The 27,557-nt window shown below is 40.4% G+C and overlaps 1 protein-coding gene across 2 annotated transcripts; it reads right to left on the reverse strand.

Annotated features, from left to right (window-relative positions):
• Positions 1-9,323: 9,323 nt before the first annotated feature.
• On the reverse strand, positions 9,324-27,134 carry stc1 (stanniocalcin 1). Of its 2 annotated transcripts, none has more exons than XM_088335144.1 (4): positions 26,842-27,134; positions 17,399-17,538; positions 14,887-15,098; positions 9,324-9,936 (listed from the first exon to the last, which is right to left on the reverse strand). In XM_088335144.1, the coding sequence occupies exons 1-4, from the start codon at positions 27,026-27,028 to the stop codon at positions 9,633-9,635; spliced, it is 843 nt and encodes a 280-aa protein (XP_088191270.1). In that variant the 5' UTR covers positions 27,029-27,134; the 3' UTR covers positions 9,324-9,632. The 2 variants fall into 2 exon arrangements, with proteins under 2 accessions (XP_088191270.1, XP_088191269.1); XM_088335143.1 differs by having other exon boundaries at positions 17,399-17,541.
• Positions 27,135-27,557: the final 423 nt, after the last annotated feature.

Raw genomic sequence — 27,557 nt, forward strand, 5'->3', positions numbered from 1 at the left:
GGCTGGTTATTGGGTGAAACCTAGCTAAAGACACTCAACTCATCCAACCCGAACCCCAACCGCGACAGTAACCCTAATCCTTAACCTAACCCTAAACCTCACCCTCACCCTCACCCTCACCCTCACCCTCACCCTCACCCTCACCTTCACCCTCACCCCCACCCTGACCCTGACCCTGACCTTGACACTACCCCTCACCCTAACCCTACCCTAGCCTTAACCCTAACCCTGACCCAGACCCGGACCCTGACCCCAACCCCAACCCTAACCCTAACCCTCACCCCAACCCTAACCCCAACTCAAAACCAACCCAAACCTTAACCCTCACCATAAAACTCATGCATACCTTAACCCCAACCCTCACCTCGACCCGGAACCCAACCCCACCCCCAACCCCACCCCCAACCTCAACCCCAAACCTTAACCCTTACTATAACACTCACCCATACCCTAACCCTAACCCTTACCCTAACCATAACCCCAACCCTAAAATAAGCATGTTTTTTCGCCAATGGGGTAAGAATTTCTTTTTTGCAGTTTGACTTCTGTGTTTTGTTGTTGTTTTTTTTAAATACATTTTCCTTTTTTGGGTCACGTGTCATGGGCATAGCCTCCTGCAAGCGGACATTCAGTAAACAGTTACATTCTCCGAAAAAACTAGCGGTACGTCGGACTCGGTGAGGAAAAACAGTCAATTTGCCCGGGAAGTAATCGACGCACGGGAAGTCGAAGCGACGTGACGACGGACAAAAAACGCGGCTGTCGCCATGCCGGCAGCAGCTGTTCGGGTTTGGCGTCGAACACCGTGAAATACACATACATACACAAACATACATGCACTCATTATTATGTCTTATGAATGTTTTCAATGCCCTTTATAGTGGTCAAGACAGAAAGGAAGAAAAAAAGTGCATATTGGTCATAAAACGGTACAGTGCCTAGCAAAAGTATTGGGCCCCCAAGAACTTCCTGTCATTTTGCCACATTTCAAGCTTCAATCTTAAACAATCAACAGCATGTGAGAAGCAACCATGAAGTGGGGACCATTTTTTTTCAACATTTTATATTTAACTTACAACAACAAAACTGAAAAGTAAGTGTTGCAAAAATATTGGCCCCCTGTTCTCAGCTCAGCCAACTGTCTACAAAAGTTCCCAAATGACTTCTAAGTGATCCAATATTGACCTAAATGGCTAACAATGACAAACAGAGTGCACCCGTGTGTCATTGAGTCTTGGCTTAAATGCACCGGTTGTGTGATGGGCTCAGAGGTTTGTGAAAGGAGAAGAGATAGCATCATGAAGACCGAAGAACACACATGGCAGGTCCGGGATGAAGTTGTGGAAATGTTCTAAGCAGGGAGGGCATCCAACAAGGTTTCACAACATTTACACCTCTCGTGAGCCCTGTGCTAGCAATAATATGAAAATGGAGAGAGTATAAAACCACTGCAAACCTACTAACACCTGGCTGTCCCCCTAAACTTTCAGCCCACACAAAGGGGAAACTATTCGGTGAAGCAACCAAGAGGATCATTATCACATTGGATGACATGCAGGCATACACAGGTGGGGTGGGACAATCTGTACATAAATATTAGTCGTATGTTGCAAGAATCTGCTCTTTATGGAATAGTGGAAAGAAAAAAGCCCTTTCGGAAAGAATACCTTAAAAAGGCCCATTAAGCCACATCTGAGACACATATAACACGTGGAACAAGGTGCTCTGCTCTGATGAGACCAAAATTGAACTTTTTGGGCTGAATTCAAAGCTTCACGTATAGCGAAAGAATAACACGGCGCATCACTTTGAGTACACCATCCACGCTGTCAAACATGGTAGTGGCAGCATCATGTTTTTGGGTTGTCTTTCCTTATCAAGGACTGGGAGGGAGAAATGGGCAAATATTTATGTTTCAATATGTTTACAGCCTGAAACATGGCAACATGTGAAAGGTTCCTTTTGAAAACAATACTCTCGCAAGGCACTATAAATTAGTATCGGACATCAACGCAGTTAAGAAATCAGCGGTTTTTAAATTTTTATTTATTGGCCGGCTGAACAAAAAAGCTCCGTTTCTGTGGCGTTGCTTCGGAGATCATTGCATAGTTTGGATATTCTTGACATCGTCTCGGAGCAGACGCGGAAAAGTAAGGATTTTTTTCGAAGTGAGAAAAAAGAAATTCCGTTTTGTTTTTGCCACAAAGTCGATTCTTCACGAGGGATGGGGTTCAGCTTCTTTATTGTTTTTTATCTATATTTTTGACCATTTTAATCTGACATTTTCAGAAAAAAATGTGACTTTGCACGTTTTATAACAGCTCACCGAGTGTCATCAAACACACCAAAAGAATCGCCCCATTGACCATGAATTTGACATTTTAAGTATTTCTTCTATTTTACATATACTTCCTTTTTCCCAATAAACATAGTATCTTTTTCAAGAGAAAAAGGAAAAAAAAACACTTCCAATGAGCCGTACTCTGGTTTAAAAAACGTAAGCTAGATTTGATCATTTTAAATATTAGTTTTCCTGTTTTACTGTATTTTCACGTTTTTTATTGTGTTTTACCATGTTATTTCTGATATGCAGGGTTGGGTATGGTTACTTTTACTTGATTACTTTCAATTACTTTTGGATTACTCCAATACCAAATATGCTAATAAAAGACAAAATAAACTAAATATGAATAAAATTATGACTCACAACATGTGGTAAGCTCTCTCTCCTGGCTTTGATCTCTTTGCTCTCCGGCAAAACTAACATCAAATGCGACAGAAACAAAATGAAAATAAATCCAAACAGCTTGCCAACATCTTTTTTGCCGTTCCATGTATTCCGTTACTCCCCAAGCCTGCACAAAATTTAGTAATTTTGTTCATATTTAGTTTCTTTTGTCTTTTATTAGCATATTTGGTATTGGAGTAATCCAAAAGTATTTGAAAGTAATCAAGTTAAAGTAACCCTACCCAACCCTGCTGATATGCGTATCAGACTGGTAGCCCTTCGCGCCAATATGTTACAAAAAAAGAAGCTCTCAGCTTCGATAGGTTTGGTGACCCTCGGATTAAACGTTTTGGGAAAGAAGCTGAACCCAACCCTAAAAACGAAGAAAAGAGGCCCTACGAATGCGTACAAATGTGTTAATGGAGCAAAACGCTCCGTTTACATGGTAAAATGGCCAAACAAACACCAGCATGGGACCTCCTAGCAAGGGCGATTGTCTTCATGGCATACGAAGGGTTGGACACTGGAAAATTAGCAAGTTGACGCGTCAACAGACCGACAGACCCTAGCGAAAGTATTGGCTCCCGTAAAACTTTTTGTCATTTTTGCCACTTTTTAGGCTTTAAACTTAAAGCTAAAAAGCTGTAACTATTTTCCAAGAATCAACAACATGTGAGACTCAATCCTGAAATACATCCAAATTATTTCAACATTTTGAATCATATTTACGACGAAAAAAGAAAAGTGTTATAAATATTGCCCCCCTGTTCTCTCAGCTCAGCCAACTGACTCCAGAAGTTCCCCGATGACTACTGAATGATTTAATGGCGACCTAAAAGACTAACAATGACAAACAGAGTCTGTCAAGTTTGGTTTTAATGCTCCGCGATGAAAGCAGACTCTGGACACACAGCATTTTGAACACCAACAAACAAAGCGGGCATTGCCGGGATAAAGTTATTGGAAAAATGCAAAGCAGAAATGGGATTCAAGAATATTTCACAACATTTACACATCCCCCGAAACACTGTGCAAGCAATTAAATCAAAATGGAGAGAGCAAAAAAAAAAAAACCCCACTGCAAACCCACTAAGTCTGTCCGTCCCTCAAAACCTTTAGCCCAAACAAAAGGATAACTAATGAGAGAAGCTACCACGAGGCCCATGATCACACTGGATGACCTGGAGGCATACACAGCCAAGGTTGGACAATCCGTGCAAAAGACAACTATTACTCGTACTCTGAATAAATGTTTCCTTTATGGAAGAGTGGAGAGAAAAAACGCCTTACAAAGGTCTTTTGGGCATTTGCAAGAAGCAATGGGGGACACAAACAACATGTGGAACAAGGTGCTATGGTCAGATGAGAAAAAAATTGAACGTTTTGGGCTTAATTCAAAGTGTGACGTTTGGCATAAGAGTAACACTGTACATCACCCTGAAACCCCCATCCACACTTTCAAACATGGTGGTGCAGAGCATAATGATGCCACCATGCTCTTGATGGAAAGGTAGATGGAACTAAATAAAGGACAATTCTGGCAGAAAATCTGTTGGGGTCTGCAAGAGACCTGAGAATGGGGCGCAGGTTCACAGTACAACAGGACAATGAACCTCAACATAAAGCAAAATCTAAAATGGAATAAGTCGAAACGAACAATATAAAGGTGTTAGAATGGCCAATACAACGGATGGATCTCAATTCTATTGAACAAATATCTGAAAAAATGCTGTTCACAAACCTTCCTTTTATGCAAGACTGGCAAGAAGAAAGTATTTTTGAAATAATATCAAAAAGGCCCGTTAGGCATTTGCAAGAATCTCCATGGGAGACACAAATAACATGTGAAAAAAGGTGCTCTGGTCAGATGAAACCAACATTCAACTTTTGGGCTGTAAAAGCATTGTTTGGTGTAAGAGTGCACATCGCCCTGAAAACACCATCCTCACTGTCAAACATGGTGGTGGCAACAACATGTTCTGGGTTGCTTTTCTTAGGTAGGGACTGGGAATATCGTTTGAGTTGATGGGAAGATGGATCGAGCCAAATACAGAGCGATTTTAGCAGAAAATATGTTGGAGTCTGCAAGAGACCTGAAAATGAGGGCGCAGGTTCTCCCTTCAACAGGAGAATAACCTTAAAAATAAAGCAAAATCTACAATGTAATGGTTGAAAACTAACAATATAAACTTGTTGGAATGGCCAAGCCAAAGTTCAGCCCTCAATCCTGTAGAGCCTTTGTGGAACGATCTGAAAAAGTCGGCGCAGAAACAATCACCATCCAACCTTAAGGAACTTGAGTTGTTTTATAAGGAAGAATGGGCAAATATCTGTTTCAAGATGTGCAGACCAAAACTACTTGTGGCTGTGATCGAGGCTGTACAAAGTATTAAGTCAAAGGGGGCCAATATTTTTGCAACGTCTACTTTTCAAGTTTTTTTTTCAAGCACAATAAAAAATGCTGAATACATTTAGTTTCTTTTCAGGGTTGTGTCTGCCAATACTTGCGCAAGGCACTGTATAAATGCTAAAAACAGTCAACCAGCTTTCCGATTATTCCGCGGTCCGAGACGTCCATGCTGATGTTTGTTCCCAGAGTGCAACGCGTTTTGTGGTCGCGGTCCCGTGAGAAGATCACCTCGCCTCCAATCACAAACCCTACTTCCCTATGACCAGCACAGAGTCCGGTTTAGTCCTTTATTTTCTTGGACCAAAGTCCAAAACAGACCCTCAACTCAACTCCTTTAAAGCGAATGAAACTTACAATATGTGCACTGAAATAAAAAATTAAATAATATAGTAGGAAAATAAATAGAATTCCAAGAAGGCTTTGTTTTTTTTTTCTCTTGAGCGTATGTGTTTTTACTTTTCAAAATAGTTACTCTGAATACTCGACGTGGATACTTCGCTCTCGGTTTAGCCACGTTAGCGTAGTGGCGTTAGCGCCGGAGAGCTCAACAGTCGTATGCGTCGCAAAGGACAGATTTTGGCCTAACGAGCTGCATGATGGTTTGCGGACAACACGTTACGGCTAACGGCTACGTCTGTCATCCAAAAACAAACATCGTACGGTGATACCTCGGTAGTCGGTTAAATCTGTTCTAACAAATCGGTATTGGGATTCGAAAATCTGAGTCATTTTTTGCTACAGTAAAAATCAGAATTCAAACGAACCCGAACGCATGTGGCCGAGTTACATGAGTGGCTATCTTGGCTACTGTTGCCCCGTCAACTATCATCATTTATTGTGATTTAGCGAGTTTTATTGCCTTTTTGGCTGATCATAAAGGGTCCTAAGTTAATTATAAGTTTCTTAATTTCTTAAATATTGGACACCTGCAAAGGAGATTGCAGAGCATGCTGGTTTGCTATTTTGACTATTATTCCTCACTATTGTTCGTTGGTTTGACTATGATGCACTTTACATCATTGTGCTGTTCTGTTATTTCCACAACCCTTTCGTGCAGAACTGCTTTTGAAACCTGGGCTCAGAATTGGGCTTTTAGATCAGGTTGGAATTTCTTATTTGAGGTTTGGGCTCCCTCCCCTGTTCTTGCATGTTCAAAATCCATTGATGTCTTCATTGTCTACTATCATTTAAATTTATCAGTGAGTCACAAGGGAAAGGAAAAGAGAGACCAACAATTGAGTTGAAGAATTGAATAATAGGAACATAACAGAAAAAAACATAACTTCTTATTTATAACTTATTTTAATTAATTGCAATTGTAAGTCTTTCCTTTGTTTCAGTTGCGTTTAATTCTCTGTTCCTGTTAGAACCTATCCGTACAAAGACGGTTCTTTCCGGTGGAAATTCTCTTATTTTCATTTTGCTTTTACGTAATTTATAAGTTTATTCTGTTTTTAAAATTGGACCCCTGCAAAGGAAATCACAAAGGATTCCAGTTCGTTATTTTGACTATTACTAATTTGACCTGTTCATATCGTTGTCACTATCAAAGCTGCTTTTTGTAACTTAGTAGATTAGTAGATCAAAAGAAAGGGCTCAGGGGAGGGTTTTTTGAACAGATTTGGAATTTGGCATTATAAGGTTTTTTTTGTACAGTCCTCACCTGTTCTCTTTGCAAAGTCAAGAATGCATTGCTGTATTTTCTCTGTATTTTGAGTCCCTCTAACCTATAAACTTCCAGTAGCACCAAAATCCTAGTGCCTTTTCCCTGTCGCTTTGTGCCCGTAATATTCTGTACTAAAAACTTCAAAGGAACTGCTCATCTCAGATTTTTAATTTTAAAAAGACATGCAAAGGAAGAAAAGCCTTTCTTTTCTATTACTCGAACTAGTTGGTGTTCAAAAAACGATCCCGAACGAGTCATGGTCGAGTACCGAGGTATCACTGTATTTATAACATGTGCTGTATCTGTACACTAGTATTTTGGTTTTTCATGAATAGCATTCAGGGCAGTTTTAAAGTCTGTGTTTTGTTTTGTTCTATATTTTTTTGTTTTTGTGTTTTTTTTTTCTTGGTTTGGTCGGTTTAAAGTGACCCCTCAAAGGTTCTGGCGACCAAGCTTTCTTCGTAGAAGGCTAGCTATGGTAGTTTCGATTCACCTTCAAGTTACAGTACACGTAAGAGTTAAAAAATACACGTGGAGGTAACCTTCACGTCTCATGCTCACAATTTGACTGGTCTCGTCACTGGAAATCGGACACATCGAAAATAAACGTCCTTGCGGTCTTAACGGGACGTTTAACAATGGATGACTTATACATTTTTATGCGCCGCTAGGAAAGTGAAATGAGCGGTTTAAATGGTCTCATGACTTTCGGGGCCCGAAGGAATTCCTAATGTTGATGAAATATGTTGGAAACTGTTAATGGGACTTTGTGAGGCGGTGGGGTGTATGTTTAGCACGGCGCGACGTGCAATAAATTGTTTTGTATGTGGTTGTACCAGAAAAGTTCCAGGATTTGTGTAGAATCGAATGTATTTTAAAGGAAAATTACATGTGGGTCAGATGATTAACCAGCACATGTATGAAGAACATGGCCCTGAGCATCTGACACTTCCGGGTAGGGAAGAGACTCCCCATCGTGGAGCAGCCTCTATAGTTAGCTCTAATTTTATCTTATGGATTCATTTTTAAACCACTATATCTATGATTCTTTCAAAAATGGCAAATGTTGTAGTCCTGTCTGAGATTAGAAGGGAAAGGTATTGCCATGATTCTTATGACACCTGTAATTACTCCCGACTGTATACTTGAATACTCCAAATACATAATTTGGTCAACCTCACACATTTGTATCTTTTGTGTTTCCGATTGGCAATTAATGAACACATTGAGTGTGTCAGGCATGAAAATGTCTCATCTTTTCATATTTTAAGTCAAGAAAGTGTACTTAACATTTAATAAAATTGGCTCTTCTAGCATTTGGTAGATGACTTTGCTAATTTAAAGTATTTCTCTTCTAATCAGAGTTAGAAATGTTTTTTAAAATTATCTAACTGTTAACTAGAAATACAAATCTGCTTAAAAAGATTTTTTTTATAACCATACAGGGTGTACTAAAAATCTTAGGGTTAGGGTTAACATTTTTCACATTGAATATCTCAGAAAATATTAAGGATATAAAAATATGTATTGTAAATTCAGAAAGCTTGTCGTCTCAATTTTTTCATGGAATGTTCAAATAAGTTCAATGTGATCACACTACACATATCAAGCCGATAGTCAAATTCTTGCCAAACATGTCCCAGCATTGCATTGTCAATGGATGAAAGAGCTTCTGCAATTCATGCTTCATGCATCACTGGTTTGTGCTTAGTCGGAGAAAGCTGTCTACGGACCATTCTTCTTTGAAACAGCAACAGTCAATTGTAAGAAGTACCTCGACATGCTGGAAAACTGGTTCATGGATACGTTTAGAAAGAGTCTGGTGACTTCATTTTCCAACAGGATGGGGTGCCACCACACTGGAGCTGAAGGGTTATGCAGTTTCTGAACACAACACTGCGCAGTCAGATGGATTGGACAGTCTGTGCAGAATGATCATCTAACGTCCGGGCCAACCAGATCTGTGGATCTCACACCTTACGAACGGGAATTTGTGAAACAAATGGTCTATGTGCCTTCTACTCCAAGAGACATGGACGAGCGGAAGGCACGAAGCTGTTGCAACAATTGACAAATTCAAAACTGGGACACATTCGGCAAGACTTTCACTATCTGCATCTGACCAATGAGGCTCACCTTAAACTTCTTTGAACATGCCATAAACAATTGAGTATCCAAGCTTTTTGAATGTGCCAGATTTCTTTTTATATCCTTAAAGCCCCAGTGTGTAATATTTGGCATGATCCCAGACAAACATCGCGGTAACCCCAAGGTAGGGATTCTACTATGTAAAAGAAGTACAAATTTCTCAACCTATGATTTTTTGTAAAAAATAACACTGATATGACAGTTTATGTATATTTGCTCGATATTCAAATCTATGTCTTATTTTTAGTAACTGACAGTTTTTTTTGTCCCACTGGATGGCGCGAAATATTTCACACTATCCCTTTAAGAGTTTCCACAATATTCAATGTCAAAATGTGCCAAAGAGCTTTGGAACACCCCATATTGAAATAATATCATTAAAATATGTCACAATAAGAATGACTATAATTAAAAGGAGCCTGAGTTTAATGGCGATAATGGCTATAAACGACGTGCGCTTTGTTTCTATGGATGTCAATGGTAGTAACAGAAGTTAAGAATGTCATTTTTGCAGTGGACCATAGCAACAATCAAATCCACTCCAAGGGGTGTTCCGGTATTCCCCGGAGGTGAATATTTGTGTGTTTTTTCCCCGATTCCAGTCGAGCGTAGGAATGAACCAATGTGCTCACCCCGACGGAACGGAGGAGCCATTCGAAATCGGAGAGCAGAGAAAGAAGTTAGGAGCTGTCGGCAGCCGGGCGCTTTTTGCCAAAGTGACTGGCGGCGTCTCTGTTACGCAGATTAGGCTGAATCTTGTAAATATGGGGCCCCACCGACCAGCGCCAGTTCCCGCGGGCTTCGGTTCCGGTCGGGTCTGCTCCGGCCGCGGCTGTTCCGGATGCGGACGCGCACGGCTTGTTCTGAAGAAGCTGCAGGAGCATGCTCATTTCGGGGCCCATCCGGGACACCATGCTGGCCCTCACGCTCTGCACCGTGTCCTCGTCACAGTCCATCAGGCTCTGCAGCAGTCTCCCGTAGAACCTGAAGGCCCCGCACAAAAGAGATAAAACGAAAAACACTTAGATTGTGGACCACGGATTGAGATTTGAGAACCCTGCCTTGAATACAGGGTTGTACGAGTGCTTGAAATCCTACAAAACGCTTGGATTTTTATGTTGTATTTCAAGGTTTGAAAAGTACTTCAATTTTGGGGGAAGTGCTTTAAAGCTTTGCTACCCTGACACAATAAAAGCTTAGTGGAAAAGCAAGGACACATAATATACAGTGCCAGTATTGGCCCCTCAACAACTTTTTGTCATTTTGCCACAGTACAGGCTCCAAACTTAAAATCCCCCCAACATTATAAAACTTTTTTCAAGAATCATCTAGCATGTGAGACACGACCCTGAAGTGGAACAATTTTTTTAACATTTTCTTATATATTTACAAAGGAAAACATGTTGCAAAAATATTGGCCCCTGTTCTTTGCAATTCAGCCAACCGACTCTAGAATTTGCCTGATGACTTTTGAATGATCCAAAACCTAAATGACAATGATGAAAAATACTGTATACTGTATTAAGTCTCAGTTTGAATGCACCTACTCTCTGACGGGGTCTGTGAAAGCAGACGGTGGAGAACAGATAGCATTATGAAGAACAAATAACACACCAAGCAGATTGGTGGTAAAGTTATGGAAAAGTTCAAAGCAGGAATGGAATGCAAGAAGATTTCACCACATTTATATATCTCATGTGCAAACAATAATATAAAAATGGAGAGAGCATAAACTTACTTCAAACCTACCAAGACCTGACTATCCCACTAAACTTAGAAAATTAATCAAAAAACAAACAAAACAATACATTATCACATTGGATGACCTGCAGGCATACATAGCTGAGGTTTGACAATCTGTGCATTAGTCGTCCTCTGCATAAATCTTCCCTTTATGCAAGAGTGGCAAGAGGTAAGCCTTTATCGAAATAATATCAAAAAGGCCTGTTAGGCATTTGCACGAAGCTGCATGGTAGACATAAATATCATGTGGAACAAGGTGTTCTGGTCAGATGAGACCAATATTCAACTATATTGGGCTTAATGCAAAGCATTACGTTTGGTGTAAGAGTAACACTGCTCATTGCCCTGAAAACACCCTCCTCACTGTCAAACATGGTGGTGGCAGCAACATGCCCTGGGATATTTTTTCTCAGGTAGGGAATAGGAATATCGTTAGAGTTGATGGGAAAATAGATGGAGCCAAATACAGGGCGATTTTAGCAGAAAATCTGTTGGAGTCTGCAAGAGACCTGGAAATGAGGGCGCAGGTTCTCCTTTTAACAGGACAATGATCCTAAATATAAAACAAAATCAACAATGTAATGGTTGAAAGCTAACAATATAAAAATGGTAGAATGGCCAAACTAAAGTCCAGCCCTCAACCCTATAGAGCCTTTGTGGAAAGATCTGAAAAATTCGGTGAACAATCAATCACCATCAAACTGTAAATACCTTGAGCTGCCTTTTAAGGGATAGGGAAATATTTCAGTTTGAAGATGAGCAAAACTTAAAGACATACCCAGAAAGACCTGCGGCTGTGATCGCGGCAAAGGGAGGTTGTACAAAGTATTAACTCAAAGGGGGGCAATATCTTTTTTTTGTTTTTTTTAGCACAATAAAAAATATTGAATATATTTTGGTTTCTTTTCACAATCGCGTCTCACGTGTTGTTGTTTCTTGGAAAATATGTTTTCATCTATGGGTTTTAAGCCTGAAATATGGCAATATGTCAAAAATTTCTTGGAGGGGGCCAATACTTTCGCAAGGAACTGTATGCCCTCTGTGCCGTCGAATTTGATTTCCCGGCCGCTTCGAGCAGATGGTAACCGAAACATGCGAGTGAATGCAACGTGGGCCATCTGTTATGCTACATAAATCCAGGTCAAAGTGGCATTCGGTGTTCAACGTTCATATCTGCAGCACTCAATTCTACTTTTGTAGGAAAACTCTTCAAACAGTGGCGCTAAATAGGGCATGCATAGCCTATAGGTGTCTAATCAGCACCACCAGTATCACCTTACGTGCGTAGAATGTGAGCCCTGTTTTCAGTCAGGAGTATCCTACTAGGGCAGGCATGTAAAACCTATGGCCCGGATCCGGCCCATTGGATGATTTGACCCGGCCCGCCCTAAATATTTGAGTATGTTAGAAAAAGAAGCAAGTCTCTAGGTCATTTCTATCAAAAGTTATGTTTTTTTTATTTAATAAAGACAAACCAAATGATCTCTGCGGCCGCTATAGGGAAGTGTTGAGTTTCTATCTCGTGGTGAGTTGGTTCAGGTGTAAAACGGCATTCACTCAACTGTTTAAATAAACCAGTTGACACATTTAATCCCAAACATTAAAACATTTCTTTTCCCAATGTTTGTGAATAAATGTGTTGTTTCTGTCATCCGTGATTATAATATGTAGGTTAGGTTGCTAATGAAGGCTGAAGCTGAATGATAAACCATGATACTGAAAAACAAAGCTAAAAAAAAATGGAGTTGTCATTCTTTCACTGATCCAGCCCGCCTCAGTACAGAAAGTCTGGCTACGGACCCAGAGCTTAAATTAGTTTGACATCACAGGGCGTTTCATAACAGAGTACGCCCGGGATACGGCGACCCGGCTCACGATGTTTTCACTTTAGAGTATGAAATAAGACATTTTAGGACCCTCTTTGTGACATATTTCCCACGATACGTCATCAACAACAAGGCATGAAAATTTGGATATGCTAAAGGCGGACATACCTCCCACAATACCTTTCCCTTTCTTCATTCAGATCAGAAAGTGGTATACTTTGTAAATAAGGCGATACAATACTACAGTGCCGTGAGAAAGTATTTGCCCCCGGTTGGGATTTCCGTGTTTTTTGCCTATGTATCACACGTAAAGGTTTCAGTTCATCAAACTAATTTAGATATCACACAGAAACCACCCAAGGATATACAAAATGCGGTTGGAATTCTTGATCCTGTTTAATAAGGCACAAAAAAAACCCCAAAAAAACCCGAATCAAAACATATCTGGCCCAATGTGAAAAAGCAATTGCTCCTTTTTGTTAAATCACAACTGGCCATATCCACTGTTTACTATGGTTTACTGCCGTCCGTCATGGTGGCCTCACTCGGTTAGGTCAAGAGTGTGCAAAGAGTCAATACTCACTAACTAGCGTGGCCGTAACTTATCGAGGCGATTAAAACAAGAAAATCTTCTGTACGCATGTAAGTGGGACTTTTAAAACTAGTTGTAATTTCATTCTGCAGTCTCCTCCCCCGTCTGCATTCACACCTGAACTCCACTGTACCAGCTCACGGCACACCAAAGGTAGAGAAACTATCATGTTTTCATTCCATGTATATTTATTTATAATTATAATCAATTATATACATGTATATTACACATAAGTACTAATTACGATCTACAATTCTGTTATTTCAATGCTTTTATCTGGAGTATCAAGGATTCTGAGCTATTTTTCATGTTTCTTTTATGGTTGCAACAGATGAATGTTTAAATATTGGTAAAGTGGTCGTTTTTTTTTTTTTTGATGAATCAATTAATTGGATTTATAAAAAGAACACATGTTTTATTTTCTCCACTTTATTAACATATTGAACTTTTGAACGGAAAAAAATAGTGCACAAAACAACAGAATATTCTATAATATGAAACAATAACAAAATCCAAACAACGATACACACAAATGTTTGCTACTGTAGGACATTCAACATAGTATCAGAATTCTGTTTTGCAATGAAAAAAAATAATAATATCAGGACATGTGCTTAAATGCAATTATTCAGCAGCAGTGTTCCCTCTAAGCTGCGCGTGTGCGCAATTGCGCACTGCTTGCACATTCTCAGCGCACTAGAAAATCTAGCCAGCGCACAAAAATGAGGGCTCAAAATGACTAATTAAGAGGCAACTTAAGTCAAAGATACAGTGCATGAAGGTACAAATGCACGGGTTCCCCCGACGTTGTGTCCTAAATGCGGTATTTTGAAGTCGAGTTGAAGTAGAACGAAGTTGAGTAAAGTTAGTAGAGTTTGTCGAGAACCGGCTTCTTCGGCTCGGCTCACTAAAAGGAACCGGCTCTTTTGGGTCCTAAACGGCTCTTCAGGTTGATTTTGCTTCTTTAATCCCAACATGACTGAATATTATGTAAAATTATGCACAAAATGACTTAAAGGAAGGGGGGAATAGAACAAAAAAGAAAAAAATACCAAAATGAAAAAGTAGTGAAAAGCTGAAAAAAAAGAAACAAAAAGGAAGGGAAAAAAAGAAGGAAAAATTTAGAAAAAAAACAGAAAAAAAATAAAAGAAAGAACTGTAGGAAAAAAGTTAATAGAGAACAAAAAGAAAAAAGTAACGGCTTGGAAAAAATAAACACAATGAGATTTTTTTTAAAGGAATTTAAAAAAAGTAGAAAAAAAAACACAGAAAAAAGAAGAAAAAGTTTGTGTTGCATTCAAATCATTTCTAATTATATCAAGTGAATTTTGTTGCCAACATTGTCCTTCCACTAAAAAATGTGATTAAGTACAGTTTTGTATCTTACACTCGACTAAATAAGCCCCCAAAAATGTTAATATTATGCGACAAAATATATCAGGAAATAAAAAGAAACGGATATCTTGTGAAAGATTTGTAAAAATAAATGACGTTTGTAGGCCGTACAACCTTTGCAATAGTACATGAGTCAATTCATTCAAAAGAGAAAAATAATTTTGCATTGCCGGAAACTCAGTAAAATGTGACTTGATGTCAAGTTTTGGACATGTTTGCTAATGAATTATCTTGCCACACTTGGGATTATGGTTGCTCACTGTTGTTTCAAGCGTTGCTCACCGACATTGTGTGAACGCTCACACGCGTGGAAAATTAGAGGGAACATTGTTCAGCAGTCCCCAGATGTCCGACCAGAGTGGTGGGAGGAACACTCACCTGTTGGGGAAATGGCTCGGCAGCTGAGCCACTTCTCCGATGGCGTCGGCATTGGCCCTGGCGATGGTGCAAATGTCCAGCTTGCTGTAGCATTCCTCCTGGACTTCGTAGATCATTCTTTGGAATGTGGAGCAGCGGCGGATGGTGGGGAACACCTTGGAGGTGATGCCATTGGCAATGCACTTAAGGCTCTCTTTCACAAACGCTTTTCCCTGCAGAAGGATGATAGCGTAAGGCAGGGAATTGTATGCCATGAAAGCAAAGTATTTGGATTTTTTACAATAACCACACCATATATTGTAATACCCCTCAAAGTGATCAATGACACACTCAGTCGCCGATTATCCCGTTTCCAATTTAATAACAAAATAACAAGCTGTATAAACATTCACACAAGAGCTACTGTTGGTCATAACTCACACCGTTCACATTCTCACCCAGAATGACTTCAGAGCACAAAACTTCCACATCTGTCGCCTCCCCCTCCCTCGTGTCAGGTCCTATCTTAAAGGGTCCATGCGTGAACACAAACAACAGCAACAAAAGTAACCGACATTACATTATATTTTAAAACAAAATTCAACAAAAACATCAAACCCGCTCTCCAGACACAGGCTACTGTAATTCTTCAGCGCATTTTATTTCGCTGTGTGTGATAGCTATAAAATAAGAATACCAGAGCCCATTTTAAAACTATACCACCTTGGATTTGTCTCCCTCCCGCAGGTACTTAAGATAATTTAGGCTCATTTTAGTCATAAATAATGGTTTCGAAACAAGGTGTCAGCAGAGTTCTTTTGTAAAAATGTCACAGATTATTGCAAACGAGAAGGATACATATGTATATACCTTCAGCTTTGGACCACCGACCCCTACCTCTCATACTATCAAATTGCTCTGGGTAGTTGGCCTACCGTGAGTAAAAAATTGTGTGATGATGAAGTAAAATGTAAAAGCTTTTCCTTTGTAATTTAGTTCCATAATGGTCTAATGAATTCAGAGTGTATTCAGGCTCCGTTCGGGACCCAGTGCTGTGGACTGCTCTTCCTCCCGAGATTCGATCTGCAAACTCAGTGGAACTGTTTAAATCTAGGCTTAAAACAGACTTATATTCTATAATTTATGGATGTTTCATGTTTCATGTTTCACGATGTCTGTATATTGCAACATCCATTGCAGCCTGGTCATCTCATGTGCGGTCCCTTGTCAAGGTTACTTGATTTTTCTCATGTTAAAGTTTTTGAGTTTTTCCTTGCCCTCATGTAGGTTTTAGATCAGGGGATAGTGCAATAATAGTCCGTAGTTTGCAATCATCTGTGGTCTCTGCAGCCCTTTGAGACTCCTTATGATTACGGGCTATACAAATAAACATTACTTGACTTATTTATTTCGTCGTGTTTATATTTTGTTTTTTTTTTCTCATCGTGTATTCATTTCTGTATTTGTTTTCATCACAAAACATTCATCATCATCAAACTCTAAGGAACTCGTGTCATGATTACTGATTCGGGGCAACTGCGGCTGCCCCGTTGGCGTCAACAGCCACGGGACCTGATTGGCTGTTGGACTCTTTTTAAACTCCCGTCTTCCGAAAGGAAGCCGTCAGACCGTCTGCGAACCTATGCACTCAGCTAAGCAAGCTTTTGTACTCACCGACATTATCCTGCCCTGTTTCCTGCCTAAAACCTGTTGCCGACCTCTTTTCTGGACCTGTTTCTGTTTTGCTCCTCTGTCCCGGCCATGGACCTGCTTTTCTCGCTGCCAACGACTACCCTTTGCTACCTGTGACCGACGATCATCGGCTCGTGGATGCAAGCACTATTCTTTTTCTTAATAAAAACTGAGTCAAACGAACGCTATTGGGTCCCGTCTCTGTTCCTGGTCTGTGACAACTTGAGCCCTTTGGTAGGAAAGAATGGGCAAATATTTCTGTTTCAAGATGTGCAAAACTTCTAGCGACCTACCCAAAAATACTTGTGGCTGTGCTCGCTGCAGTACAGTATAAACTTCTCAATATTTTATTTGTACAATAGAATAGAATAGAATATACCTTTATTGTCATTGTTACAACACGGGTTGAATATATTGTGACAACGTATTTTGGACGTGGCACTCCAGGTCCACATTTTACAGTGAGGATAAAGAAAACAAAGAGATAAAGTAACAACGAAGATGTTTGTACTGTCCTTGTTGGATAGGCTTTGTTTTCCTCTGGAGGGGTGTGTGTGAGGGGGTGAGGGACAGACAGAGATGGGCGGATCCAACTAGATGTTTGATCTTACTGTACACACGGTCCAGTGTTTTTTCCCTGATTGCTCAGTCACAATATAAAATGTTGGACACAATTTCAAGATTATGTCTTACTCGTTGATCATTCTAGTTTCTTATCTGTAAGTTTGAAACCTGAAATATGGCATTAGGTCAAAAAGTTCTGGGTAGGGGAAGGGGGGCGATAATTTCGCAAGACACCGTGTATTTTCCGACCGCGGCGGCGTGGAGTGTAAGCGTATACCTGAGTGTCAAATTTAGCAGCACTGTACAGGAAGGACTTGCAGATGTCGTGCATGCCGTCCGTGTCGCACGTGGAGTTTTCCAAGCAGGCGAAGGCGCCGCAGCCCACTTGGAGGGCGCCGTTGAGACAGCGTGCCACATCTGCTGCGGGCAAATAGACCACGGTGATTGGAACCTTAGCCAAAACTAGCGCATAGCAGTACTCTTCTTGCCAGGCTCAGGCGACAAGAAAAACAAGGAGGACACCACTGGAGATTGGACACCCGAAGCGAGGGAGTGGGCTAATGCATCGGTTTGAAAACAGGGTGAAAAAATGCCGGATGGAGCTACCGTAATTTCCTGACTATGGGGTACACCGAAAAACCCTAATTTGGCCGCAATTTAGCACCTAAAAACCGTGTGCACCTTATTCACGCAGACTACAGGAATACGGTCTGGAATGCATACATATACCTACGAATACATAGAGTAATGGAAAATGAAAAATATTTAAGGGTTTTACTGCATTCATTCAATTGATTTGCTACCGATTTATCAAATCCGAAAACATCCGAAACCTAAATTGCAAAACATTAAATGCGGTAGAGAAAAAAACCAAGTAACGAATGAATGCCTTTATTGTTATTTTACAAGTATAACGATATTTGAGCTCCGCCTTTATTGTTATTATACGAGTATAAGAAAATGTAAACTCCGCCTTTATTGTCACTATACGAGTATAACGACATTTAAGCTCCGCCTTTATTTGCATTATACAAGTACAACGAAATTTAAGCTACATCTTTATTGTCATTAAACAAGTATAACGAAATTTATCTCCGCCTTGATTGTTATAATACAAGTATAACGAAATTTAAGCTCCACCTTATTTGTTGTTTACAAGTATAACAAAATTTAAGCTCCGCCTTTATTGTTGTTATACAAGTATAATGAAATTTAAGCTCCGCCTTTATTGTCATCATACGAGTATAACGAAATTTGAGCTCTGCCTTTATTGTCGTTATACAATTATAACATAATTTGAGCTCCGCCTTTATCGTCTTTATACACGTATAATGAAATCTGAGCTCCGCATCTATTGTCATTATACCAAAATAACGAAATTTAAGCCCCGCCTTTATTGTCGTTATACAAGTACCGTATAACAAAATTTGAGCTCCACCTTTATTTTCATTACACAAGTATAACGAAATTCAAGCTAAGCTCCGTCTTTATTGTCATTATACAAGTATAACAAAATTTATCTCCGCCTTGATTGTTATAAAACAAGTAAAACGAAATTTAAGCTCTGCCTTATTTGTTGTTTATAAGTATAACGAAATTTAAGCTCCAACTTTATTGTAACTATACGAGTATAACAAAATTTAAGCTCCGCCTTTATTGTTATAATACAAGTATAACAAAGTTTAAACTCCGCCTTATATGTTGTTTTCAAGTATAACAAAATTTAAGCTCCGCCTTTATTGTTGTTATACAAGTATAATGAAATTTAAGCTCCGCCTTTATTGTCATCATACGAGTATAACGAAATTTGAGCTCTGCCTTTATTGTCGTTATACAATTATAACATAATTTGAGCTCCACCTTTATCGTCTTTATACAAGTATAATGAAATCTGAGCTCCGCATCTATTGTCATTATACCAACATAACGAAATTTAAGCCCCGCCTTTATTGTCGTTATACAAGTATAACAAAATTTGAGCTCCGCCTTTATTTTCATTATGCAAGTATAACGAAATTTAAGCTAAGCTCCGTCTTTATTGTCATTATACATGTATAACAAAATTTATCTCCGCCTTTATTGTCATTTTTCAAGTATAAGAAAATTTGAGCTCCGTCTTTATCGTCATTATACGAGTATAACTAAATTTAAGCTCCGCCTTTATTGTTATTATACAAGTATAACGAAATTTGAGCTTGAATAAGATAAGATAATGTGTGCAATAAACCAGTACTGAGCCTCTGTCAGCTACATATAAAGTGTCTGAAGAGGTAATGGTTGGTAACGGTGGTGGGAGTGCCGACACTCAACCACTAGATCACCCGTGGTACAGATGACATTCGAAATGTCATTAGAGCTTATCTTATCATCACACTAGTTTTACTCACTGTGCCAGGGACACTGATTTGCATAGTGCGCTCTAAAAAGTTCAACAGTCCCTCCACGTCATCCCAAACCAATTTTAGAAAATGGAAAAAAAGTATTTCAACAAAATATAATACAAGCTCTTTTACGTACGCATACATGTTGAACCGAGACGACAAACAAGTCAATAAGTCCGAATCACTTTTATTATCATTGTATTGCGACAAGGAAATTAGGGTTGCACTCCAGTTGGCAAAAATATATAATAAACAACAAATGGAAACATATAAAGTATTCATTTCTAGGATAAAGTACTCACATCTAATGTAAAAATTATACACAACCTGGATGTTGCACTTCAAACATTGGTATTGCACTTTGAACTGGGATATTGCATTAAAAATATGGTTGAAATATGGCTTAGAGATAAGAGATACACAATGTCAAGTCTATTGCGCACATAGCTCACGTAGCATTCAATGGTTCAGTCCAGTATATAAATACTATACTAATTACACTTTACAGTCAAGGTGTCACACCAACAGACCCCGTTTTGGCTATACGTCGCTAAAGAATCCATTATATGAAAGCTTGTTTTACAATTTAGGTTCACTGTTGAGACACATGATGATAAAAAAAACCCATGGAAAAACTGTAATCAGCCAGAAACGCCGGCCAAGCACACAGAGCAATTTGATTGGGTGAGCGGCAGGTTGGGCGGAGCTATGCACACAGCGCACTTCTCTCTGCCCAGCGCTGTCTGCACCTTGGGTAAATCGTCAATACCCACGTTTGCAGTATTTTGTAACGTTTTTACAAAACTAGCTCTGCTTGCACCTTGTGGTGAAACCATTGTTTAGGACAAAAATGAGCCTTAACGGTCTTAAGTAACTGCAAGAAGGAACGTTTAAAGTGGTATATTTTCTCATACGGGACACAGGCTCTGCATTATTCTTATTTCATAAATTTTATCAAATCATCTATCGTCACACAAAATGCACTGAAAATTCAATTTTGTACCATGGGCGAGTTTAGTGGTTTTGCTGAAATTTGTCCAAAAATATATGGTATAAATATTGTCCTATAATGTCTCTTTGGATCAAAAAACTTCTCCATCCCTGGTTTAACCTATTAGAATTAACTATGCAAATAAGTGTTGTTTCACCAAGAGTAAAAATAGTGTGATAATAGGCTAAGATCTCATGCCATTTGTAACACTGGGGATCTCGTGGTAATGTGTCGGCGCTCTAGCTACCACTACTCGGGTTATGTAATGTCAATAAAATTGTTCAAAACTCGGGTTCAATTCTCAGCACAACAATATAAAATTAATAATAACTAATCGAGCCTATTAATATATTAAACAGTATTAATATGTATCTAAACTCAATTCTATGCGTGTCATGATTACTGATGCGGGGCACCTGAGTCTGCTCCGTTGGCACCAACAGCCACGGACGCTGATTGGCTGCTTCCTCTTTTTTAAACCCCCGCCTTCCTGAAAACACTCGTCGGATCGTTTGTGAACCGACGCTACACGCTAGGCAAACTTTTGTGACTCCTGACTATCCTGCCCTGTTCTTTGTCTGATTCCCGTTGCCGACCTCTTTTCTTGACCCGTTTATGTTTTTGCTCCTCCGCCCCTGCCATCGATACGGAAGTGCCACTTCCGCGTTCCTACTATCTGCTACCCGTGACCGACGATCATCGGATCGTGGATGCAAGCCCTGTTCTCCTTCTTAATAAAAGCTGAGTAAAACGAACGCAATTGGGTCCTGTCTCCGTTCCTGGTACGTCACAAAGCGCCTTATAATCCCGCACTTATATAGGAAAGCTGTATGACAGAATACTAGTTTTGGGGGGGGGTGAGTCTTATACTCCAGTGCGCTTTTAAATGCGGAAAATACTTTTTAAAGAATATTTTGTATAAAAAGAGCTGTATATCTGATACCTCGGCAATACAGGAAGTCACAAGCTAACTTAGGCCAACCTTTCTCTCTTTCACTTGTTTCTCTCTCTCTCTTCTCTCTTTCTCTTTCCATCCCTTTCCCTCCTTTTGTCTCACTTTTTTCTCTCTTTCTTTATCTTTCTTTCTATCTCTTTCACTCTTTGTCTCTTTTTGTCACTGTTTTTCTTCTCTCCATTTTGTACTTCCTCTTTTTCTCTTTTTCATTCTGTTGCTCTGTTTATCCGTATATTTCTCCATTTCCCCCTTTCTTTCTCTCTTTCCCTCTCCCTCTCTCTCTCTTTGTTTTTCTCTTTCTTTCTTTCTTTTTCTTTCTTTTTCTCACTTTCTTTTTTAAGCTCTTTGTCTCTCTTTGTGTCTCTCTCTTCTCTCCCTTTATTTTCCTCTTCTAGTTTGCTGGTAGTCAGAAAATGCTGCTTTGGGAGTGTCTCTTAGCACTGGCGACATCCAGTGGGCACAGTTAAAACTGCAGGTCATTGTTTGGGACTTATTTTTCTTATGTACTTCTCTTAGCTTTGTCTCGCAGGCCTCATCTGGCCTGTAGTTTGCCTAGCCCTGGCCCAGGGCTCCAACTTTTTTTTTTTTCTTTGGGCGCAGATCGGCTTTTCCCTTGGCGAGAAGGATACTTCTCAGCAGAGTTTTTGGACCAACGGCACCAGAAATACCAAAGAGTTTCCTGAGAATGATTGGCCCGCCACCAGCCTCTGTCTGCAATTATTTTTTGCACCAACTGGTAACAGGGGAGCCGCGTTTTTAGGACTGCGACCACTTCGCTCTGCTTGACACAAAGACCAAATTGGGACCACTGTATCATGTAAGCCAGGGGTCTCCAACTTGTTTGACCTAAGGGGCCACATGGTAGGAAAAGAAACTCTCACAGGTGTCGGATTAGTTACTAGTAGATTAAAAAGAAAGAAAGAAAGAAAGAAAGAAAGAAAGAAAGAAAGAAAGAAAGAAAGAAAGAAAGAAAGAAAGAAAGAAAGAAAGAAAGAAAGAAAGAAAGAAAGAAAGAAAGAAAGAAAGAAAGAGTGAAGGAAAGGTAGAGAGAGGGAAAGAGGGAGAGAGAGAAAGAGGGAAAAATACAGAGAGAGAGGGAAATGTATATAGAGAGGGAAAGACAGAAAGAGAGGGGGTGAGAGGAGGAAAGAGTGAGATAAAGAGAGAAAGAGAGACAGAGGGAGAGAGAGACTGAGAGAGGGGAATAAAACAATAAAGATAGAAAAAAATAAAAAAATACAGGGAGAGAGAGAAAGAAGAAGAGAAAGAAAAAAGAAAGAAAGAAAGAGAGAGAAAGAAGGAACAAAAGAGAGAGAGAGAGAGAGAGAGAGAGAGAGAGAGAGAGAATATATAGAGAGAGAGGGAAATATATATAGAGAGGGAAAGATAGATAGAGAGAGGGTGAGAGAAGGAAAGAGTGAGATAAAGAGAGAGAGAGACAGAGAGAGAGAGAGAGAGAAAGAGTGAGAGAGGGGAATAAAACAAGAAAGATAGGAAAAAATGAAAAAATAAAGGGACAGAGAGAAAGAAGAAAAGAAAGGAAAAACAGAAATAAAGTGAGAAAAAGACAAAGAAATAGAGAGCGAGAGAAAGGGAGAGAGAGAAAAAGAGCGTAAGCAAGAGTGAAAAAAGAGAGAAAGAGAGAGAAAAGGCATGAGGGAATAAAAGTGGGGGAGAAAAATAGAGAGTGATAAAGAAAGAAAGTAAGGGAGAACAAAAAATAAATAAAATAAAGAAAGAGAGAGAATTTAAAAGTCAGAGAAAAAGAGAGAGAAAAATTAAGAGAGAGATCAAAGAGAGAAAGAGAAAAGAGAGAGAGAGAGAGAGAGAGAGAGAGAGAGAGAGAAAGAGGGAGAGAGAGAGAGCATGAGAGAGAGTAGGGCCGATAGAACAAGAAAGACAGAGGCAGAAATATGGTTGTGGTCTTGGGGCGAGCTCGCCACCTACAGGTCCGTCTAAGCATAAAATTACATTTTATTATTCGTGCCAAAATTCTTCCCAAGTTTAACGACGTTATGGAGCTTTCGAGTTTCGTATCATTGCTGTGTGCATATGTCGAGTGACGTCTCATGTCGGCGAAATTTTTGCTTCTAAAGATTTCTTATTTTCCTCATGCTGAGGTTTTTGAGATTCTCCTTGCCCGCATGCCGGTTTCAGATCAGGGGCTGGTACAATTGTGGCCTGTGCAGTCTTTTGAGACGTTTGTGATCAAGGACGTCACAAATAAATGTGACTTGGCTTGCTTTATTGGAACCTCGTTTTATGCATATTCAAAATGTGCGTCCTATTGTAAATCCTTGTTTATCGTGGTTAATGGGGATCAGGTGCGCTGCCGCCTTCGCTTGCAGCAGTATTGGACCGGGGATAATGGATCACAGCCACATGGGTGCTGTTCATTTTAAGCAGAAAGAACGAAAGAAAAGCCGCCACACATGACACAAATTGGCCCACTTCTGCCCTTGGTCATCACAATAGTCGACCGGGGATAAAGGATCGCAGCCGCACGGGTGCTGTTTATTTTAGGGGGAAACAACAGAATAAAAAGCTGCCACGCATGACACAAATTAGCCCTCTTTAGCCCCCGGTCTTCGCAATTGTCGACCGGGGATAATGGATTATTTTCTTCAAAATGACTAAGACATTACAGGATATTTATGGGGGTGGTTTCTGAAAAATAACACAGGACCTTGGCTCAACTTAAGCCAAGTATTGGATTGGTCAATTTTTTAGCCAAACTTGACTTCTTTTGTAGTCATGTTTATTTGTAACGCCATTAATCACAAAAAGTCTGAAAAGGCTGTACAAACTACAGACTGTTATTACACCATCACCTAGATTTAAACAGTTCCACTGAGGTTGCAGATCGAATCTCAGAGGGCAGAGCATTTCACACTCTCAGACCAGTGGATTTCTTCTTGGCTCTTAGGGGACGAAGGCTCCGAGCAGGAACCCAACTGTTTTTATTTTGGGTAAGCCAGAACGGAGCGCCCAATGACAAAAGTGCCTTCCGGTGTGATAGTCCTCGCTTGCAACAATATGCGATCAGGGATAATGGAACCCAGCCGCACGAGTGCACTTCACTTTTGGGTAAACCGCGCGGCAAAATAAGAGTTGCCAGGCCTGACAACAAAAGCGTTTTGCCGGCCCCTGTTTCCAGCAATATACGATGGGGATAATGGATCATGGAATAAGAAAAAATAAGGTGCACCCCTGGTCTGGCCCAATTTGATAAAGTGGCCTTCAAGATCTTTGAGTTTTTGGATGTCAATGTTGAAAACAACAGTGTGAAGTGGGTAACATGTCTGCCTCGTTCCCGTGGTTCTGGGTTTGAGTCTTTGCTTTAGTTTGGATGGGAATAATGGATTTTCTCAATGTCAATGGGGACATTGACCCATCTCTCAAGTCTCCTTTTGCCTTTCAATGCGCACACTAAATACAGTAGATCTCCCTAGATACAGTGTCCCCACCTTAGGAATATTTCACTTTATTTTTTTCAGCTCCTCTTTGTGGCATTTCCCCCACTATACGACATCAAGACCAAATTATTTTGAATGTCCAAAAATGTTCAAAGTGGGGTCTCTACGGTGCCTGTCAGTGATTGGTTTAGGTCATATAAAATGCTGGTCTGCTTTAACTCCAACAATGCCTTTCTCACACTTGGTTCAGTTCAAAATTGTGTGGATTTCATGAAAACTTTGTTATTTACTGTGATGCAATATTGTGTTTTTTGCACTTACTTTCCTGCTCTTTTGTCTTTCTCGCTTGCTCTTTTTTAATCCCTTGTCTCTTCTCTTTTCTCTCTTTTCTCTCTTCATCTTTCTTTTGCTTCCTTCCTTCTCTATTTCTTCCTTCTTTTCTCTCTTTCTTTGTTTCTATCTTTCTCTCTTGTTCTTTTGTCTTCTTTTTTCCTTTCTTCTTTTTTCCTCTCCATTCCTTCTTTATTTCTTCTTCTATTCCATCTTTCCGTATTTTTCTCTTCTTTCAATATGTTGCACTTTCTATCTTCCTTCTCTCGCTCTCCCTTCTTTCTTTCTCTCTTCATTTCGTCCTTTGTTTCTCTCTCTCTTCTTTTTGTCCTTTCTTTCTCTCTCTCTCTCTTATTCTTGCGTCCTTTCTTTCTCTCTCTCTCTTCCTTTTGAGAAAGAGAGGGAGAAACAAAAAGAGAGAGAGAGAGAAGAAGGTAGGGAGACAAGTATTCAAAGAGATGAAGAAAAATGGAATTAGGTGTGACTGAGAGAGCGAGAGAGGGAGAGCGAGAGAGAGAGAGGGAGAGAAAGAGAGAGAGAGAGAGAGAGACAGAGAGAGAGACAGAGAGAGAGACAGAGAGAGAGAGAGAGCTAGGGAGAGAAAGAGAGAGACAGAGAGAGACAGAGAGAGTGACAGAGAGAGAAACAGAGAGAGAGAGAGAGAGCTAGGGAGAGAAAGAGAGAGACAGAGAGAGACAGAGAGAGTGACAGAGAGAGAAACAGAGAGAGAGACAGAGAGAGAGAGCTAGGTAGAGAGAAAGAGGAAGAAAGTAAAAAAATAAAAAAAGAGAGGGACATAGAGAAACAAAAGATGGGGAGAAACAGAAGGAGTGAAGAGAAAGCAAGACAAAGAGGGAAAGACAGAGACAGAGAGAGTGAGATAAAGAGAGAGGGGGGATACAAGTAAAGGAGATGGACTGAGAGAGAGAGAGAGAGAGAGAGAGAGAGAGAGAGAGAGAAAAAGAGAAGAGAGAGAGAGATGATAGATGGAGAAAAAGAGACAGAAATAGGGTAATATGGGAGAGGGAAAAAGAGAGAAGGAGAAAACAAGAGGGCAAAAGATTCAGAGAAGAGAAGGAGAGAGACAAACACAGAAAGACAGAGAGACAGAGAAAAAAAAGAGCGATAGCCAGAGGGGAAGAAAGAAGAAAAGAAGAGAGAGAAAGAAAAAAAGTGAAAAGGGAGAGAGCAAGAAAGAGAGAGGGAGAGAGTAAGGAGGAGAGAAAAAAAGCAAGAAAGCTAGATAGGAAAATAAATACAGATAGTTTCTTTAGGAGTGTCGCCTGGGTTTGGCGACATCAAGTGGACATTCCTATACCACTAGTCATTTTTCTCTTGTGCTACTCTCCCCATCGGGATTCAACCCCTCGATTTGACCTGCAGACCGCATCTCTGACACCCTTGTCTCTATTTTTTTCTCTAAAAACTGAAAGAAGCATTATAGTGAGGACATTTCACACTAGTGCACAATTTTAGTGGGGGCGCTCTGCAGCACTCGCAGGTTCGGCGCTCATCTGTTGCCGGCTCGGACACTTGCAACCAAGTCACGCAACAAAAACCGCAAAAAAACTAAAAAGAAGAAGAAGAAAAAAAAAGATAGACGTGCGCGCGCGCACGCGTGCACGAGCTTCTCCGTGTGCTACTTACAAGGGCTGTTGGCCGAGAAGCGAGCTCTCCTGGACGGATAAGACTCGTTGTGGTCCAGCTCGTATGCAGATGATGCGTTGAGGAGCATCAGGAAAAAGAAGACTCCCGTCCTCACCAGCATCGTCTTCCCGGCGAAGGTGTCACAAGTGATGGCAAAGACACGGCCGAGCCTCCGCGGGGGATTCATTCGGATAGTAGATGGAAATTGCGAAAAGGAAGGGAAGAGGGGACGGGGGAAGGAATGAGATTAAGGGAAAGGAATGAAGGATGGTCTGCTCCTCGCTGTACTTTGGACTGGCATGACTGGCAGCGATGCTCAGTCGGAGCTGGAGCTTCCCACCTTTTATATACCGGCGAAGAGAGAGAGAGAGGGGAAGAGGGAGAGGGAGAGAAAGAGAGAGAGAGAGAAGGAGAGAGAGAGAGAGACGCCACGCGCGGTGCGCCTGCGCCAATTGCGCCGCTGCCTTATTAATTGGGGGGTGGGGGGTTTGGGGGTGATTCGCAAATTGCGATTATTCATCGCGTGGGGGAAAATGATGCCGTCTTATGAGATGCAGAGTCATCAAAAATGAAGAGTTATCTGGATAGCGGTCGGGTCGGGAAACCCGCACGTGCACGGGGAATCCGCACAAAAACTTGTTGCAATAAGTTAGAAGAGTTCTATTTAGTTTACTTCAAATTGTTATTTCTTTTACAGTGGAACCTCGGTTCTGGAC

The sequence above is a fragment of the Urocampus carinirostris genome, chromosome 5 (genome assembly GCF_059441175.1).
Source record: "Urocampus carinirostris isolate Australia breed hairy pipefish chromosome 5, RoL_Ucar_1.0, whole genome shotgun sequence".
In the NCBI taxonomy this organism is placed as follows: domain Eukaryota; kingdom Metazoa; phylum Chordata; class Actinopteri; order Syngnathiformes; family Syngnathidae; genus Urocampus; species Urocampus carinirostris.

Bases quoted from the DNA above. Each gene is read 5' to 3' on its own strand.
- stc1 (XM_088335143.1), bottom strand. From the start codon at position 27,028: ATGAATCCCCCGCGGAGGCTCGGCCGTGTCTTTGCCATCACTTGTGAC. The intron at 17,542-26,841 runs GTAAGTAGCACA...ATTTGCCCGCAG, and splicing joins CTTCTCGGCCAACAGCCCTT to CAGATGTGGCACGCTGTCTC. The intron at 15,099-17,398 runs GTATACGCTTAC...ATCCTTCTGCAG, and splicing joins CTGCTAAATTTGACACTCAG to GGAAAAGCGTTTGTGAAAGA.